Below are 19,669 nucleotides of genomic sequence, written 5' to 3' on the forward strand. Positions count from 1 at the left end.
CCAGTGGTATTGGTTGTTTAATACACACGTCCAGCACCTGATAGGAATGATCTCTCTATTTAAAATGAATGCAGCTTTTGACAAGTCATCCCTCTGATGATAAGTTTCAGGGCGTGTGTTGGCTGACTACTGGTCCCAGAATTGGATTAATGTGTTTTTCCCCAGCCTGAATAACTTTTAGAACTGTTCTCTGATGAGCATTCATTCTAGTTTGTTCTGGTACATGTGGTATTGATTTAAATAAGTTGTGAATAAAATTTGGTACATTTTGAAATGTCCCCTCTGGTTTCATTATTGCACAATTGTATAAGCTTGTGGAGGATTTGTATACTAAGGAGCAGACAAATCCTTAGTATGACCTGGAATATTTCCATTTGGACTCTATCCAGTCTATACATACAATAGTAGATATGGCATTATGGAGCTGATCGCTTACATACCGGAATAATATGGCATAGAAGAATTTCAGAATATGTATAAAAGTTCCGATAAAGCAGTCTCTTGGGTGGTTAGTGGTTTTGAATCTAGAGTTTTCACCATTGGGGATCTTATGATGGGAGGAGTACTCACATCTGATGTAGATATACGATATTGAGAATACTGCACTATGATTGTCTCCTTTTGTATTTGAGGATATCGGTTAGTGCTACTCCAACATCATTTCAAGTTATTATCTAAGACTATCAAGCCTATTATTGAAAATTATTTGAACTGGTCTTGAAAAGGAACGGTACTTTGTGGGACGATTCTATATAGAAGACTATTCTTGATAAGACTGCTTTATCGGAACTTTTATACGTAATATGACATTCTTCTATGCCATATTATTCCTGTATGTAAGCGATCAGTGCCATTATACCATATCTACTATTGTATGTATATGTTGTGGAGGATGTTTGGTGAAGTCCTTATTTGATATTGGTTTTGGCTGCAGATTTGTGTTGCACGGCCAGTCACTACTTCTTACCAATCATGCATCTATCCAGATCTCCTCACCTCTCTTCCCCTGTCCCGCTACTCGCACCTCTTGCGGTTGTCCCCTCTGACTCCCCATTGTGCTTCCTGTCTGTTTGCCCTCCCTTTAGGATGTAAGCTCTTATGAGCAGGGCCCTCTTCCCTCCTGTCTCGCAACCTTTTCTTCTCCTCCAACTCCACTAGCTATGTTTGGATGTTTGGAGCTATTGAAGTACTGGTATTTTTGTTCAGTGTTCTGTACTGTTTTTACTCTGTATGGTCCACTGTCTGTTTTCTGTACGACGCTGCGGAAGCCTTGTGGCACCCTATAAATAAAGATTATTATTAATAATAATAGTAATAACAATAATTTGGCCCCTGTCAAACTTCAAAAACTGGCTGTTTATTTCTTGTTGCCTAATATATCCCAATATTCCACCCCTTGATAGGTTCCATTGTAAAAAGATAATCTGTTATTCACTTCACTTGTTACTGGATTTAATGTTGTGGCTGGTCAGTGTGCTTTGTATATATGTGTATATATATATATATATATATATATATATATATATATATATATAGGTAGAAGGCAAACTTGGAATCCCCCCTATCTAAATTCTGTCCACCCTGTACTTACCCATGCTTTACACACGCTTACTGCAATGGAAAATATAGAACCATGTTTGTAAGGCAAGCATACAGCAGAATATACTGTTCTTTATCTCAGTCATAAATCTTATCAGCTAATAATAAACAAGTTGTGGTAGCTAAGCTGCCATCAAATACCATTATTCTGACTGATTTACCTCTCACATCTTATTACTGTGTGTACAGTAAAGGCTGCTGGATATGTAGAACTATAGATTAACCTTACAGCTATTTCAAACACTTAGTCATATAAAAACAATATTTACAGTTGTCGGCGATAGGCGCAAGCTGTGAATTACTGGGAACATTTATGACGCTGTCTAAAGACTAACAATCCTACTGGCATTTTAAAGAGAGTGTAACATTTTTAAAAAGCCAATATAGTCACTTTTATTGCATATAAAGTGAAGATTTATACTTCAGTAAAGCCTGGTGAACATTCAGTGTTTGTCAGTGTCAGGATCATTCACCCATTTTAATGCACAACACTATAACAAAACCTCAACATCATGATTTCTTCAAATATTTTCCCAGTAGGTTAATAGAACTAGCAGTTTTCATCATATAGGAAAATAACACTGCTGAAAATTATCTTTGTGTGTCAAACTGTTATGTTAGAATGAAGGAATAAATTATCTGTCTGTGTTAAAGTGGCACAAATGTGTACATATATGTATATGAGGAAAAGCACTTGATAGGTTGGTGGGTCATGACTGGTGTAGGGAGCCTATAACAGGACTTATTGCCACACTGCGAGCAGGGGAAATTTTAGGAGGAGGAACTGTGAGGCTTCCCCTGAATAGGAGTAGGTGAAATAAGTTCTGGTGTAGGTGGAAAAGGGGAGGGAGAGGTGCGCTTCCCTACCCATCTTAACAGAGGAATACGTTTAGTAGATTTGTTGTTTTGTGTTTTCCTACAAGTGTCCTATTTAAGTACATTGCAAGCACTGGAAAGAGATGAGGGCTGCTGGATCTGGGGCAGTTGGAAGCAGATTCAAGAAACTGGTCCGGAATGGTTGCTGACATGTTTGTTCCTGCTTCTTCTTACAAGGAAACATAAGTGGGCACTTCTGAAGAGGGCGAAAATAGGACTGGGTCAACGGCAGCTCTAAGTGATAGCTGGCTCATGGTTCCTTCAGCAGAGTTAGCAGACGGCCCAGGTGAAAGTCTGCTGCCCGCATCAGGTTCAGTTAACATCACAAAGACAGTCAAAAAGTTTAATTGTTGGCTTAGGCAAAAGTGGTTGACAGAAGAGGGCACATTCATTCACATGCATGGGAAAACAATGGTCTTTTAATGCAAACCTGACGTGATTGGGCGAGATACATTCTGGGGGAACCATTGAAAGTGCTTCTAGGAATAACACAATAGTTATAGGCACACAAGAAAGGGGGTAAGTGTTTAAGGTGATGGTGCAAGGTTTTAACAATCAGTCAGTCTAGGTGCACATGGGGGAACTGGCAAGCAGGGAATACGATAACCGATCACTGGGAATAAGACCAGAATTAATTGCAGAGCCACTGGCTTTGCTATTGCTACATAGAATGGCAAGTGGATTGGATAGGTGTTGGGAGCATGGTTGGGCTCTGGCTTGGTGGTGCCTGTAGCAAGTCATGTTTTATAAAATAGTATTGGTAGCGAGCAAAAAGTGCAGGTGATAGTTATAGAAAGGCAGACATATGCTTAGCGCCACCGTTAGGCTTGCATTTCACAATGGGGGTAAAAAAAAAATCTGGAGGTAGAATATATAGACATTGTCAAATTGATGCCATTATTTAAAGATTTGATTCCAAAATCAAAGAAGAGGAGTGAACACAAGGGGGGGGCTAAGAACCAAGTGCCAAAGACTTTTGAGAACCGGTTACAAACATTTGCGACAATGGATAGTATTATTGGGAAAACATATCCTGCAAGAGTCCTCTGTAATATTTAAATATATACATACAATTTAATAGATATCATTTCAGATGTTTGCAGGGACTACAGGGGCTAACCTGGTGGTTTTATGATGAAGCTTTCAGACAGATGATGGCGGTATACCCATCAATGCCATGGGGTTGCACACGTATGCATTTGTGGTTGTTGACATTGGGAAATTGCTCATCCCCCTTTCAAATACCAGCCACTGGCTTTCAAGGTACCATTTAATCAGCCACTGAAAAGGGTACCTGGTCATTCAATGAGGAGCAGTGTAGGAGGGGATATCATTTTCAACATGAGTGATCGATATGCAGCGGTTTTCATCCAGAAAATAAATGCTTCAGTAGTACGGCAACATTTGAAAAATGGCAGCCAGATTAGTTAAGGGTTAAGGGCCCCCAATGCCTGTACGGGTGGAAAAGAGGGTGCCATGGTTCAGGTGATATTTTGATTGGGTGCAGATTCTTGGAGAAGGATATGCACAAGGTTTTTTTTATACTGGAGGGAGAGCTGGGCACTCCCAGGAGAGAGAGGAATTTGTGCTTTGCACTGGAACTGAGAGAAGTGGTGCAAGATAAATTAATGAAAGAGATGGCTTTAGGGAGTATGGCTGGACAATTTGACCATCTGCCAATTCTAAAGAAGAGGCTGCATTGACCCTGAAGAAGGCCATACAAAATGTCAGTTAATGTCATAGTCTGACATTGAGGCAGTTTTCTTCCCCATACAACCTTCATATTTTTTTTTACTGGGATGTAAATTTAAAGGACATGTAGATAGAGGCCTTCCTATGGGTTGTGCTGTAAATTATTTGAACCCTTCAGCACTTTCCTGGAACTGTATATGCTGCTATACGAACAATTTTCTTTATGCATGAACAACAGGGTCTCTAATTTGCAGTTACACATTGGCATGCTTCCAAGTCGCTGCCAAGGAGTTCGTGGTGCCCCTAGCATCCAAATGCTTGTAGGCCTGCCAAATGGGATGACATTTTTAGGTATAGAAATGGATATGATACCGCAGCTATCACCTGAAGTAAGGAAAATTGAGCAATTTCTGCTGGACATGTGAGAGAATGGGTATATAGCCAGCTCAACAGAAAAGCTGCTGGTGGGTCTTCCATTTATTCTTACAGTCTTTGGGCTAGCCTGATGAGGCAGTTTAATGTATGGAGGATGGTATCTGCTTGTAAGATGCTGACTTTGGCCGCAGAGAGCAAATTACACAATTACTGGTCTGAGTCCGCTTACGGCCCCCAAAGAGAGCACCAGAAATATTGCGCCGGCTGTCACTGGGCTTGGTGGAATGTGGGCGGCAATTGAAATTCAAAATATGTTTATTGACACTTCTGCTTTTCACTCCTTACTTCCTGAGACTGGTAATGTGTCTATTGTCACATATACATTTGTATATGTGCTTCGACGTAGTTGTGATAATAGGAAACTCAATGGTAAATGATAAACCAGGTCTATTTGCCTGCTCTCATCCTCCATAGTCATCAATAACATTTTCACCACCTTAAATTAGATACTATTGAAAACATCTATGGTTTGTAGACTGTATTTAGATATAATTATGTTTTAAGATTACATAACTGTGTAGCCAGTTTCATGGTATGTGAATTAGTGATTTAGTTAGAATACAGTATAATAAGAGCGTCTGTCGCATGCAATTAATGTAAATGCACAAAACCACAATGGGAACTAAGCAGCTCTCATAGAGTAAAGAGCATAATTCTATTGTTCAATGTAATCTGTGTTTAAAATTAACATGCTGTGTGAGAGTGGCGCCCAATCCAGTTGTGTGCCTGTTTATTATATATGTGAATTTCAATTTACACTTCACATAAAAGAACATTATGTTCTTAAGTGGGCAGACATAGAGCTTGAAATAAATTCTAAAGGTTAGGATCCTAATGAAAGATTTGAAATGGGTCTGGGGACTGAGAAGCCAAAGGATATTGAATGGGAATTATAAATAGTAATGCACTGAAGTCTATATGTGGAGGAATGATCTTTCCTGCCATTTATAATGCAATAACATTTCTCAGATTTAACCCTGCTAAATGTATATTTAAAAAGCTGCAGTATATCGTCATAAGCACCTCTCTGCCGAAATATTCTTCAAATGTCTATTAAATGCATAATGAAACTGTCTCCGTGAAAAGTAAGTTGGGTCATATAGTTATATACCTAAGAGATTAGCTATTGCAATCACATTTTATAGCAAAAATAAAATAAATAATATCTAATTTTAAGCAATACTTTTTTTTGTGCTGAGTACTATTTTCTTTTCTTTTCATTATTGTTTTATTAATAAAGCTGTAATTTATTAACAGTAATAAATAATATGTTATTTTCTTTTCATGGCTGTCTATTCATCAAACTGTAATCATTTACATAGTAGCGCAAAAAATAATAAAAAAGCACTGATACATAAAGATACTAATGTCCAGTTACCATTACTAATGGTAATCTAATAAGTTATATGTAGTCCATTGGTTCTTTACCAACACTAGTGAATTTTGAGCGTCAACAAATAGTTTATTTATGTGGCTGGTGAATTGGTCAGGCTGAAAAAGTTTTCAGACATCAGAGCAAACTCGTCTTTTGAAGTTTAATATTTCATTAATGAAATTTTATAGGTAACAAAAAAATTAGCAAATATACATTATAAACAATGTTATACCCTTAAAAGAGTTTTCTGCACACACAAATGAAATACAAACTTCACACAAGCAGTACATAGTAAAATAATAGTACTCAACTACAAATGCCCCTACCGTTTGTTCAAACAGTTGGCCCTCTTATCACCGCTGTTTGAAAGTTTGGTTCAGCAAATTGAACTACATTGAGGATGGCTTGGACTATTTTTTCAAGCCTTGTATATTGGGGCTGGACAACAAATTGTAGTTGAAGTTCAACTTTACTGCAACAGTCTTTTGAAGAAGACAGGTGCCAGGAATGAGGGGCAGCTGTAACACTGAGAGATAGAATTTCACTATGTACTGCCCATGAGCAGAAACACATTTAAATCATCTTCTCAATTGACTTTTTGTTTGCACCGTTGCTAAAACATTAGGAGGCGTATCTTCGCTCATCCGGTAAACCAGATGCAAATTTCTAGGTTAATGATTGTGACAGGCCCATCACATCTATCACATCATGTCACATCAGATCTAAAACTCAAGCACTATGCATAGATGGGAACATTGTTCAGAAGTGTTATTCAGAGAACTTGCAGCAATTAAACATTTAGGAAATCAGTATGTAAATGTACTCTCAAAATATTGCTGTGAGCAAAAAAATGATTCTTTTGCCGAGCTTATTGTCCTATTGGAAATATCTGAATCGGAAAATCTTAGCTCTAAAAATAGAGAAATACAGAAAGAGAAAGAAAAATAAAGAAAACTGACCCCCAAAAATGTTTTTTTTTCTATACATGAAGTATTGAGTTGAAATTTAATGTCCAATGCACCATTCTGCTGAAGCTTTATTTCAAATAGTGCTAACTGCAAACAAGGCTGCTGTAAAAGGGCAAAAATGGCTAATTAACAAAACTGAACTTCATCAGTTTTTCATTTCAACTTGAAACTTTAATCTTCTGAGTACTATTACTGTTTTCACATTCTCTCTAGTTCATGGTGAAGCACATTTATAATACTGTACTCCTCTGGCCTGGTTTTTCTCTGGGTCAGGGCTGTTTTAATAAATGAGCAAAAAGGGCAATTGTCCTGGGATCTTCAGTATAGGATGCCCATCATTACACTTCCTAACAATGTAGTCTGGAAGGAAAAGCTTTTATCTTAGACCTTTGGTGTCATAGGAAGACAAGATACTTTTTGTTTCGAAGAAGCCTTAATAACTTTCATGCCTGGAAATGTTATTTCATTCCTATAGACTACATTTCCCAACATGACTTGTGTCTATAGAACACTTCAATATTAATTGTCATGTTAGCTATTCATATTTTTAATAATATATAAATAGCTGCTGCTGCTTATGATGATAGACAGTTTCCATTATAAGCAAAGCAGAGCATTTATGCCTTCCAAACAAAAATAGGATGGAAATACTGCATATAAACAGCAATACCAATATCATTTGTAATAAAATTTGTATTTTTACTTTTGTTAATTAAGCTGAATTAAAATGTGAACACATGGTTCTCTTTAATTTAACAATCCTTGTATACAGTAGAAATATGCTGAATATCTTTCTAATATTTTGTCAAAGCATTGTTTGGCTTGGAGTAGATGTTGTCACCCTTGAATGTATTGCTGTGCTGTAACTGAGATACGCCAGCTTCACTATAATGAAATAATGTCTGTTATGGAAGCCCTAACGTCATTAGTCAATATACAGGTGTGTTCAATGCTGGAACAATGTCAATACATACAAGTGAGGGGCACCAAATACTATCATATGCTAATTAGTATAGCTGGGGTTTTTGAGAATGGAACAGCTGAAGCGTGAGAAAACTAGCAGCCCGAAAGTCTCGGTAAGGCCAAAGGTGAATACATTACTGAAAAGAATAATAAATTATAAAAGAGCTTAACTTATCACACTAACCTTCTCTGATGAATACCACATCCGAGGTTTGCTCTCAGAGGGCCTGAGTCATTAAGAAGAGTAAGGCAAAAAAAGGAATAAATGTTATCTGGGACAAACCATGTTACAATGCAAGGGGTGTAAATTAGTTTATTATTTTGCACGTAAGGAGAATACTGTCATGTTTTTTGATGTAGCACACAAATACTTGATAGCTTTATTTTTATACTGAAATTTAAAGTTGATCTAGGACATGCCCTACCTAAACTATAAATCTGTCCCCACGTTTTAAATTTACCTCCCCCTTTAATGTAACATGGTTTTGCCCAGGTGCAAAGTTACTTCTTTTTTGTGCTTAGCTCTCCTTAATGACTCAGACCCAGAGCTGTTTCAGTTTGCCTCCTTCGTAAAGTAGACAGTGAATAAACTGGAAAACTGGACAGTGGCACCCTCATCTCCCCAAACCAGTGGAACTGTTGGGGTTCCATGTCTGGGACCGCTGATGCTTGGAGGATCTTGGCTCCACCAGTGCTGTATCTATTTCCTGTGACCACAGTCAGGAGCATCAGATCAAACAGCCCAGGCAGAGGTGGAACTAGCCAGCTGTGGGCCCCAGTGCAGGGAGGCATGGAGAAGGGAACTTGGGTCCCTGACCCTCTGCATCTGCCATGCAGTGAGCTCCATTATCTCCATGGGCCTTAGTGCACAGCACCTGCCGCACCACTGGTAGTTCCGCCACTGAGGCCAGGGCTAATTTACTAACATTGCATGAAGGTGCAATATTTGCTGGTGTCTGTGCTGTTTGGATTCAATCTTTTACCATGTGGAGGGAAGGTTGTGGTGCTGGTGGGGATGAGCTCTGACACACTGTGTGCGTCCCTGGCATGAGACCCCAACACTGGTGATAGATAGGGAAGGGAAAATGTTACTTTCAAATTAGTTTAAAGTGTATTTAAAAAACAAACAAGGAGAAATAGTTTCATTTAAAATGGTAGGTTAGATTCCTGAAAATAATAATAATACAAAACAAGCACTAAGAAATATATGGGACACCACAAACTAATAATGCATATAATAAACCACCAGTAAAAAAAATTAGATTGAAATATTTGAGATCAAGCAATCTCAAATATTGCAATTTATTACAGTATGATACCAATGTACTCACAAATGTCCAAAAATGTAATTCGGGACCTGTAACAAGTGTCTAAATCATGCAGACATTGTCAACACTGTAGGAAAGCATTAAGGATGTTAAGGGCCAACAAGGTTCCCCTTCAGCTCTTCCTTAATCCAAAGATATCCTTATGAGTACACTGATTTAATTAGATTAAGAAAGGAGAAATAGCCTAATTTGAAGAGGTAGTTTAGATTCTTATTTGCAGAAGCAACTTAGTTTCCTTAAACAAATTAATCTTTCTTTAATTAAAGCAAGGACATCCTGCATAGTCCTATAACCATTCCCATTTACATGCTCTTGAAAGCCCAGCTTGGGTCTCTGGGCACTAATGTCAATATATTGGCTGATGCTTTACAGAAACAATGGAAAGAATTACTAATATGTAAATCTTGTAAAGCGAAAACAGATAAGAGGTGATTATAGCATTGTGAAGAAAGGAAAAGAGGTTTCTTTACTGTAGTTTAATTAGGTGTAGTAGAGTGGAACACCAGGAGAAAAAAAGTCAGAGGGCTTATAAGCAAGATACAGGCAGCTGCATAGCAGGGCCTGACGTATTGTAATAGAGGTGGGATTCAATAGTCGGCAACCAGTAGATTAGAGGGCTTTATCAGTGTTATAAACCATTGATTTTGCAAGAGAACTAACAGAACTGCTTTAAGGGACATTACTGGTTTATAGTAACTTCTGCTTCTAGACACCCAGTATATGGACTAATATATTCCATACAGAATTCATTGTATTGTTTACAGTTTGAATGTTCTGAAAACATAACATTTAATGTCAGAAAAGACCCAATTAATCAATCTAGTCAGCCCTTTTCACTGCTTAGATCGTTGTTCTTTTTATTAAGTCAGTGTTTTTGTGTGGATAGGTGAAATTGGTCTAAATTTAATTTTTTTTTTTATTATTTTCATTAATAATATTTAAAATTAAAATTTTAAAATATATTAAAATTTTTGTGATATTAACTTGCCATTTTTAGCAAAAGGTTTAACATTCATAATGTTACGATAATAGAACATTTCACTATAGAATATAAAACCTCATTAAAAACAAAATAGAAAAAGGCAGAACGGTGTCTTGATTAAATAACAAATAAATCTGGCCCCTACCTTAGGAATAGAGACCCAATAAACACGGTTTACATGGAGAGTAATGGAGCTGAATGTAAAGATATGTCACGGCAGAATATAAAGTGCAATATGCAAGTAGGGGCCTTTTATTCACAGGTGAAATATTGCAAAGCAAAGCTTACTGACAATCCGCAATATGGGTTAGCTAAGCAGGACATAGCAAAGATATCCTGCTGGATAGAGTGGCTATTACCTGCAGTGGCGATAATGCTTGCCATACATGTTGTGATTCTGCCCCTCATGTCAAGAGCTGAGCAACCAGCTGTGTAGGTGGTCAAATTGGACAAGATCCCTTTTATTTTACCTGTATCACTTATAGAGTCCCTAGACATATAGAGTCACTGTGTCACGATCTGCCTCCGGCTGCTCTGCAGCATCTTCTCTGTGGATGCTGGTTTTGCTTGCTCCTGATCCTGCTTGCTCTTCCAACAGTCTGGGCCAGTTCATCAATTGTCACTGCTGCTTGTCTCCCTATGAAAACTCCTGTGAGCTGATCCTGACTTCCTCCCTGGTATTTGACTACTGCGTATTCCTATATTTTGCACCTCCTTTTATGACCCAGTCTTTGTTTTGACCTTGCTCCTGCGTTCTCCCTGGTATAATTGTGGATTTTCCGGTTTTTGACCCCCCTTTTGCCTGATTTTCCCATGGATCATCCGGCGCCTCCAGACAACCTATACCTTCAGTCACCTGTCAAATTTGGCTTCCCAACTTAACCTGGCAATCCAGACATCCTATATCTGCAGTCATTTACCTAACTTTGGAAACCAAAGTGTCTGGCTTCTCAGCTTAACCTGGCAATCCAGACATCCTATATCTGCAGTCATCTGTCTAATTTGGAAAACCAGACTCTCCGGCTTCTCAGCTCAACCTGACATTCCAGAATTCCTATATCTGGAGTCATCTATCTAACTTAGAAAACCAGTGTCTCCAGCTTCCCAGCTTAACCTGGCATTCCAGACATCCTATATCTGCAGTCATCTGTCTAAGTTGGAAAACCATACTTTACAGATTCTCTGCTTAACCTGGTAAGCCAGACACCCTGCATCTACAGTCACCTGTCATACTTGGAAAACATGGGTCTCCAGCTTCCCAGCTAAACCTGATCATCCTGATAACCCTCGCCCTCAGTCTTCCTGTTGTGCCTGGCCTCCAGCTTCCCAGCCACACCTGCTTACTCTGACTAACCTGTACCTGCAGTTAACCAGTTGTACCAGGTGTCCAGTGCTTCTTTTCCCCAGATAATCTGGGTTCCTGTTTGAACTGCTAGCAATGTTCCTGTCGATTTCTTTAGGATCTTTATCAGATCTTGTAGTTATTGTAGCGTGTGTGGTCAAGATGTAGTCTATGTGTTCTATGTATTCTCACTAGCCATCACCAGCCCTTTAGAGCTATCAACACTACGGGCCTGATTCATTAATGAATGTAAATATGTGCCTTATTTTTTGTAAAATTGCTTTGCGTATGCCCAGAACCGGACCATACGCCAGTGAACGCAAGAATATCTCATTTATCTTCGAGCGCAAAGGACAGCCTACGATTTAAGAGGCGGAACAGGGAGGGAAAAGGGCACATAATTAATGAACAGTAAGTGTGTGCCAAGCTCGAACGCACGCAGCAGTGCCTGATTCCAAGCATTGGGCATCTCAGAGGTACTTGTTTATCTATTGTATCACTTGCACTTGTTATGTCACTAATGGCTAGAATATTAACTGGTGACATTAATTGATTCAGAGCAGAGCGTACTATACCTACTCTACAAGTGATATTTTTTCGGATCTGTTCCTTGTTGAATACGGACGTGCGTATGCTTGAAGTATGTGCATTTTATATTACAAAAACGCAACTTATGTTCGCTTTGCATGTCTTAATGAATTAGGCCCTACATCTTTATTAATCAGTGTTGGCTAACTGGCCTTGTGATGAACGCTTCAAGTTTCTAGAAGCAATCAGTACTCTTTGTGCAGTATTATTCAAATGTACTAGCATTGGCCTAATGTTGGGATCATCATCATCATTTATTTATATAGCGCCACTAATTTCACAGCGCTGTACATAGAACTCACTCACATCAGTCCCTGCCCCATTGGGGCTTACAGTCTAAATTCCCTAATACACACACACACACACACACACACACACACACACACACACACAGAGACAGAGAGACTAGGGTCACTTTATTAGCAGCCAATTAACCTACCAGTATGTTTTTTTGGAGTGTGGGTGGAAACCGGAGCACTCAGGGGAAACCCACGCAAACACGGGGAGAAAATACAAACTCATGACCCCAGTGCTGTAAGGCAGAAGTGCTAACCACTACACCACCGTGCTGCCCACATGGGCTGTATCTTTAATTCCCACACATTGCCTGCATTTTCACTAAGAAGGGCAAGAAGCTACATACACTCTACTAGAGACTGTCTAGCCAACATTGTAGACAAGGAGTTTCATTGAACCCCCCCCCCCAAAAAAAACCCCTAAAACAATGAAGACCATTTTAAATATGTAAGAAAACAAATGTTCACAAGGATGCATATATATTTAAAGTTTTATGTTGTGCTATATTCTAAAATTGTATGTTAGGTCATTTCAGGTCTTTTAGATGGAATGAAAGAGCCATTGTTAATATATTGAAAATAAAATATTACAGTAGCTTGAGCTGCTTTAAAAATGAAATATAGTTTTTGTAGGTCTAAAAAGAAATGTTTTTGTTTGTTCTTTATTACTAGCGCTTGTTTGCACAGTTTTTGTACTGTGTGTGTATGTAATAATACCATTGTTATCGTTTGTAATGCATGAACAGCCTATAGTTCCATCACAGACTGTAAAAGCCAAATACATTTTTGCCAGACAATACATTGTAAAGATAAGCGTATATTTTAACTGATTACTATGCCTTCACAGTGCACCATTATCCCAGAATTATATCAGAGCCAGATTTGTGGGCCAATAAATACAACTGATTTCAATTTATATGAAAAAAATATATATATTTATGCACTGCAAAAAGTATGTAACACTAAACTCTTTTTTTTTTTTTTTTTTTTTTAGAAAAACAAGCGATAAGAATACTGTTAATAAATGCAATATTTCAGAGTCGTAGTTCTGTAACAAAGGTTCTTTTGCTGCATTTACTGAGTTCTACCATCACTACAACAATTAAAACCTCGGTCTTGAATCTCCTATAGCGTAAAAGTTAGAATTTTGCACTTGTAGAAGAGATTTACTATACTCCAGTGTGACTCATGAGTACTGGTTAAAACATTTGTTCAATTTCATGGTCATTAATTTTGGTATGGTCTTGTATGTCTTCATTTCATTCCTGTTATAATTTACTTACGAAATGTAATATTGAATTTTTATGGCCAATTCTCATCCCCATCAGTTTTTTAGCATGCCATATATAACTGTGAGAGCATAATCATTTATTTTTAGTATTTTTCTATTTCATTTTTTGTTTTTGTCTTGGTATTGTATATTTTCTATGTCACTCCTTTAAGTTTAATTAAATCAAGTGGAAATATTTTTTAAATGATTGTTGAAAACAAAATAGTAGTGTCAGTAACAGAACATAAGAAAGAAGTTGTTGAATAGAAAGGTGCTCCTCTCCTCTCTTCAGGATCACGTTCTACAAAATTTAGAGCTGAAAAGATTCCCCTAGATTTGGGAAAGCCAACATCTAGATATTTGGAACAATACATCATTATAGAAAATGAGGTGTAAGATATAAGTAAAGTGACATCAATATTGATGATATACAGGTTGTATAATCAATAGATTTCACCACATGCCAGATTAAACACAGATCTTTTATCCAGCATGTATCTCTCCAAGAGCTGAACTGCATGGATCTAGTATTCTATTATCTGCCCCTACCATGTTCTCCAACCCCAATACAGCCAACTCCTGTTCCTGGGCATCCCTGGAGTCTGACTCTAATAAGTTTTAATTCCTGCCACCCTCTTACCCTACTTCTGCCTATGTGCCATGGCTCATGTGCTTCTGGCTACTAGAATTAGAGTTAAAAAACATCATGTTGGTCATACCACCCAACTGTCCCGATTTTGGTAGGACAGTCCTGATCTGCGGAGACTGTCCAGCCGTCCCGACACCTTTGTCCCGACCAAGGCTGGACTGTTAGAAAGCCCTGGCATTGAAAACACGCAGGCCCACATGCTTTGGGCTCCATACAAAATATTGTTTTGCGCTGATGGGCCGTTGCTGGTGCAGTGTGACATGAAGCATCTCAACATACCAACCATTTTCCTTGTTGTTCAAAGCTCTTCTTCTCCCAGTGGCTGTCAGCCCAAGGGAGGAGCAGCGGCAACTGCCATTTTTTTTCATAGCCAACAGGCGCTAGTGCCAACATTGGTGAATCTGAAAAAAAAAGTCAATTAGTGACAGCAGGGCCCGATGAGAGCGAGGCAGTGTTGTAAGTGTTAAATGACCACCAGGATTGGTATGTATCTTACAATAGTGAGTGGGTGCTGAACAGACCAGAGACAGGTGCCTTTGGTGAGTTCAATTCAATGGTGTTTTGCCAGGGGCTAGGATGGCCACGTACACTGTGATGTGTCACGTTCCTACGGTGATGCAGTCATGCCCCCTTTTCGGAGGGAGCATGTTTGTGTCCCGATTTAGGATTTTTAATTGGAGGTATGTGGTGGTGGATCTCTTATTTAACAATGACTTTTCCACGTCTCAATATGGATGCTAAAACCGTTTTGTGTACTTGATACTTAAACAATATTTTGATTTACATGCTAACATGTGTTGATTTAGTTCATAATCTAGGGCCTGATTCATTAAGGATCTTAACTTGAGAAACGTCTTATTTCAGTCTCCTGGACAAAACCATGTTACAATGCAAGGGGTGCAAATTAGTATTCTGTTTTGCACATAAGTTAAATACTGCCTGTTTTTTCATGTAGCACACAAATATTTGATAGCTTATTTGTACACTGAAATCTAAAGTTGATATTTGTGTGCTACATGAAAAAACAGGCAGTATTTAACTTATGTGCAAAACAGAATACTAATTTGCACCCCTTGCATTGTAACATGGTTTTGTCCAGGAGACTGAAATAAGAAGTTTCTCAAGTTAAGATCCTTAATGAATCAGACCCCTAGTGTCCATATTGCATTTAGTAAGCGTTCTATGTAGCAATCATAACCACAGATTAGTAATTTCATGTCCATCAATAGGGAATTAGTGCCATAGAGCAACGGTTTCTTAGCTCTTCCCACAGGCTACGTATTTTGGCAAATGTTGCTGCTGCACATACAGCCAAGGGGCTCCACAAAGTCACCTGCCCAATTTATCCTCCATTGTTAATCTGGCTCTTCACATCCTTAGGTGGATGGGGTTGGAACCGTGGGCCCATAGGCTGTCACCCCATCCACCCCCAATTTAATCTGCGTCTGCCAGGCCCCCAAGGCAGGCCGAGGACCAGGTACTTTGTACCTGGCACTATACTGGCGCTGTTGAGCTTTTTTGGTCATATAGCAGATAAAGACATTTAATTAAAGTAGATACATTTCTCCTTATCAAATTGAGAAGTGGATTTAAGTTTTTGTGCCAAAGGAAGCTTGTGCTAGATATTTTTCCTACTGGCTCTTGTTTAATTCCGAGTAACGTAACTGACTGCTGCTGTGCACAGGGGATCTTGAGTATACCCAAGAAGAAACAATTACTGGATTTAGATGAGACTTTAGGGCTTTACATTGGTTTAACGTGCAATAAGTGCAGCTCAGTGTTGTTTAAATGTCTTATATTATAGATTAACTAATGAGCAGATGCTTTAATTTCGTCCCTGCTGTTTCTCCTTTAACCTGTGTTATCAGTACTAAGCATTCCAGAATTAACATACCATGAAATACTTGTTTTATGAATCACAACTGATCATGAAAAATGTCTAAAACATGTTTATATGATTTTAATATGATAGGTACTTCATATATAACGTTATTATATCTCTTGTGGAAAATATTAATTAAATAAACCATTAATTTTTACTGCTGTTTCATTTCTATTACCATGCAGCAAACAATGTGAATTCTTAACACTCTACAGCTTTCCCACTTGACGAGGATTTTATCTGTGATCACTGCAGATTGCCTATCTTTCCGATGGACATGGAGCTAATTTGTACACAAGAACTAATGCAAAAAATATTGATTTAGGTATTTTTATAGAAGTGCAGTAGGGATAAAATGTATGTTTCTGTAATAATATAAGAAACACACATTTATATTCTGGCATTTAAATAGCCACATTGCCTCAAATTAATTAGCAGGAATCCTCGTGACAATGAGGATACATAGCAGGTCATTTACGAAGAGCAGTATGGCCACTCAACAGCGCAAATACAGCTTTAAACCAAAGATTATTGTGTAAGGGGTTTACCGAAATTAATAATCGAAAGCTCTTTTTATTTTTTCATCCAAGCACATTCCATCCCAGAATTTTGCAGTGTCTGCACTGAGTGACCCTTACCACAATTGTATATCTATATCTATGGGCAAGGTGTGCAAAATGAAACAAGCAGCATATCCGCATACTTTTCAGTTATAACTGACCTTCACAGATTTGAAGAATGCAAACAAACAATATACATTTTCTCTTTTTTCTAGGGCCACAAACAAGGATATTGGCCACAGGAGGAGCTTCCTGCAACCAAGATATTTTACAGGTACGTTTTGTTAAGCTGTGCTTGCTAAATAAAGCATAAAATATGTTTTTATTGGAATCTAATGTATGTGTATGGGGGAGTTTAAATAATTTTAGTCAGTAGAGTAATAACATATTTATGATGCCAATAATATTTAATTAGGTGATTCTGTGCCTACTGTTATGCATTGCACATGTTGGTAATATTTTTATTTACTGAACGGCAACAACGAAAAATTGCATTAACATTATGTAACACCTTTTTGCCTGAGGATGGTGGTAGGGTGTTATACTTAACTCCTACCTTGTCTTACCCTTGGGTAAATCAAGTGTCAGTTGTTCAGTCTCTCTCGTACCTCAGGGTCCTGGTGGATAAAAATATAACATACAGGTGTCCTTGCACATGTGGGTTTAACAACAGTAAGGTAGAGGTAGTGTAGATGCATACCTTATAACTGTCCCGGTTTTAGGGCTCTCTCCCGCTCGGGGACATGCTTGTCCCGCGGGTGGGAATGTTGGGGGAAAGGAGGTATGTAATGGGCAGCCTAGCGTTTTACAGACACCTTTGTGATGTGACTATGCCCCCAGTCCCACTGCTGGGGACAGACAAGTTGGGAGGTATGTAGATGCAGCTAGTGTAGTTACTAAATAAATAGGTGTTATGCCATTTAACGACTGAATAAAAGAACGGTATAGCTTTATTCATATACAAGGTCTCATGTAGAGTTGGTTACATTTAACGTAAAAAAATGTGGTCCTAAAAGTCATCTAACGCAATTACATGCGCATGCTGGACTGCATGTATCGTAAGAATACTATATTAAAGCGTATCATATGCTGTATCATCATGCGGTAGAGATGCCAACCATCGTGATCAAGTTTCTGATGATGATGACTGGCATTTTAATGCAAAATAACATATTTTTTTTAAAAAAAATAATTATATGCTGTGGCCTCCTTCCCAAATGTGATAACCGACATAGGGTTTAACGGTTACTAACCAGTCAGCGCAGCTTTCTATGCTCTCACCAATAACAGCAAATCTGCTCTGCTGGTTAGTAGTTAGTGGTTGGCAGACCGACTGTCCAGCCTATCCTTTGTGTCCTGCACTGCACGGTGTCAATGTTTTTATTTAACAGTATTTTTTTCCTGGGTACTACAGGTCCAGCGGGCCCTAAATACCATGGAATGATGACACTTGTAGTTCAACAAGCACCAGCAGTGCTATATTTTATAAATGTATTACTCCATCTGGCACGTTATTGCTTCAGCACCGGCCTTTTCCTAGGGGAAAGGTGTGTTTACCACTTTTTCCACTAGAGTATTCAGCTCCGTGCTGAACAGACACAGACAGGGGATGTGTGACATTGTAGATTTATGTCAAAGGGACCCCAGGCTGCAGGTTTCCTTCTTATAGTGTCACCAGCCCAGCCTGTTGATATCGTGCCAGGAGTCGAGCATACAGGCTGTGGCTGCTTCCCCCTCTTAAAGTGCTGCAATTACTTTAACATGCCTTTACTGTACTTACGCTAAACTTGCCTGCCCTTCCCTTCCCGATCATATGACAAGTTGTATTACACCTCTTGTACTGCAGGTAAATGCAGTACAGTGGTTACCTTTATGCACGTCTGAGCGTGAACCCACCCTTTCACACTTGGTTGTCATGCAGGGTGGGGTAAAGGCTTCCAACTCACACTACAGCTCATTTCCTTCAGATCACTGTCTTCTGTGTTATTCCCGGCTTTTACTTCTCTGTGCTGAGACACATCTTTCAGAACTCACACACACCCGAAACAGGCTCAGTTATACTCAAGTGGCTTAGACTGACTGACTCGTGGCTCACTCAGATCTCTTAGCTTTAACCTGAACATATGCACACATTGCACTCGTGGGATTCCTGAGTCCCTATGGATCCAATCACTGCTCTCCCAATGCCCCATAAAGCATTAAACTTAGCTCGCATGTCACAAGGGGCATGACTCTCACATTTTTATGCTGCCGGTTGCAGGAAAATTAGATGAAAAGTTATTTATAATTTATTCAGCATCTATACATTACATATAAAACATCCAGGCTTCCCATTACCTGAACATCTCACAAAGGGACAAATATCAAATTATAGTTTGTTTCTTTAAACAAAGGACTGCATGCCCATGTATCAGCACCCCTCTGAAATCCACAGGATTTCTTAGTCATTATGACAGATGCAGAAAGCTCATTCCACCAGGAACACCATAATCCCATCCCTTCAGCTGGCTGAGCTAATGATATTTCAAGTCTGGGGGTTCAAGCACTTTGGCTGAGGTAAGCCTGGACATTATGACACTGGTGGAAAGTATGAGGAGCTGCTGCAAGGTCTGGCTATGGAATACAGGTGGTAGTGCACCTGTAATACGACAGCCTCACACAACAAACGTATAATGGAAGATGCAACACTCTTGTATAACACAAAAATAAGACAATTAGGACTAAGAGATCTTACCTGTATGCAAGCTTTATTAAGTCCTCACATCTACCAAACTTGTAAGAGAAAAGTTTGGATTTGCTTTTACTTGTTGATGCTTCAATGAGTCTTGTTTGTTGTTGCCTTCATCCCTCACAATTCTACCTTC

The 19,669-nt window shown here is 38.7% G+C and overlaps 1 protein-coding gene across 3 annotated transcripts in view; it reads left to right on the top strand.

Moving 5' to 3' along the window:
* Window positions 1–19,669, top strand: part of XYLB (xylulokinase) — a 147,213-nt gene that overhangs the window by 104,968 nt on the left and 22,576 nt on the right. For all 3 annotated transcript variants that reach the window (XM_075212160.1, XM_075212161.1, XM_075212159.1), the window contains one exon: window positions 17,021–17,079. In XM_075212160.1, the coding sequence (XP_075068261.1) occupies window positions 17,021–17,079 (59 nt within the window). The remainder of the gene's footprint in view (window positions 1–17,020; window positions 17,080–19,669) is intronic.

The sequence above is a fragment of the Mixophyes fleayi genome, chromosome 5, assembly GCF_038048845.1.
Source record: "Mixophyes fleayi isolate aMixFle1 chromosome 5, aMixFle1.hap1, whole genome shotgun sequence".
Classification (NCBI taxonomy): Eukaryota; Metazoa; Chordata; class Amphibia; order Anura; family Limnodynastidae; genus Mixophyes; species Mixophyes fleayi.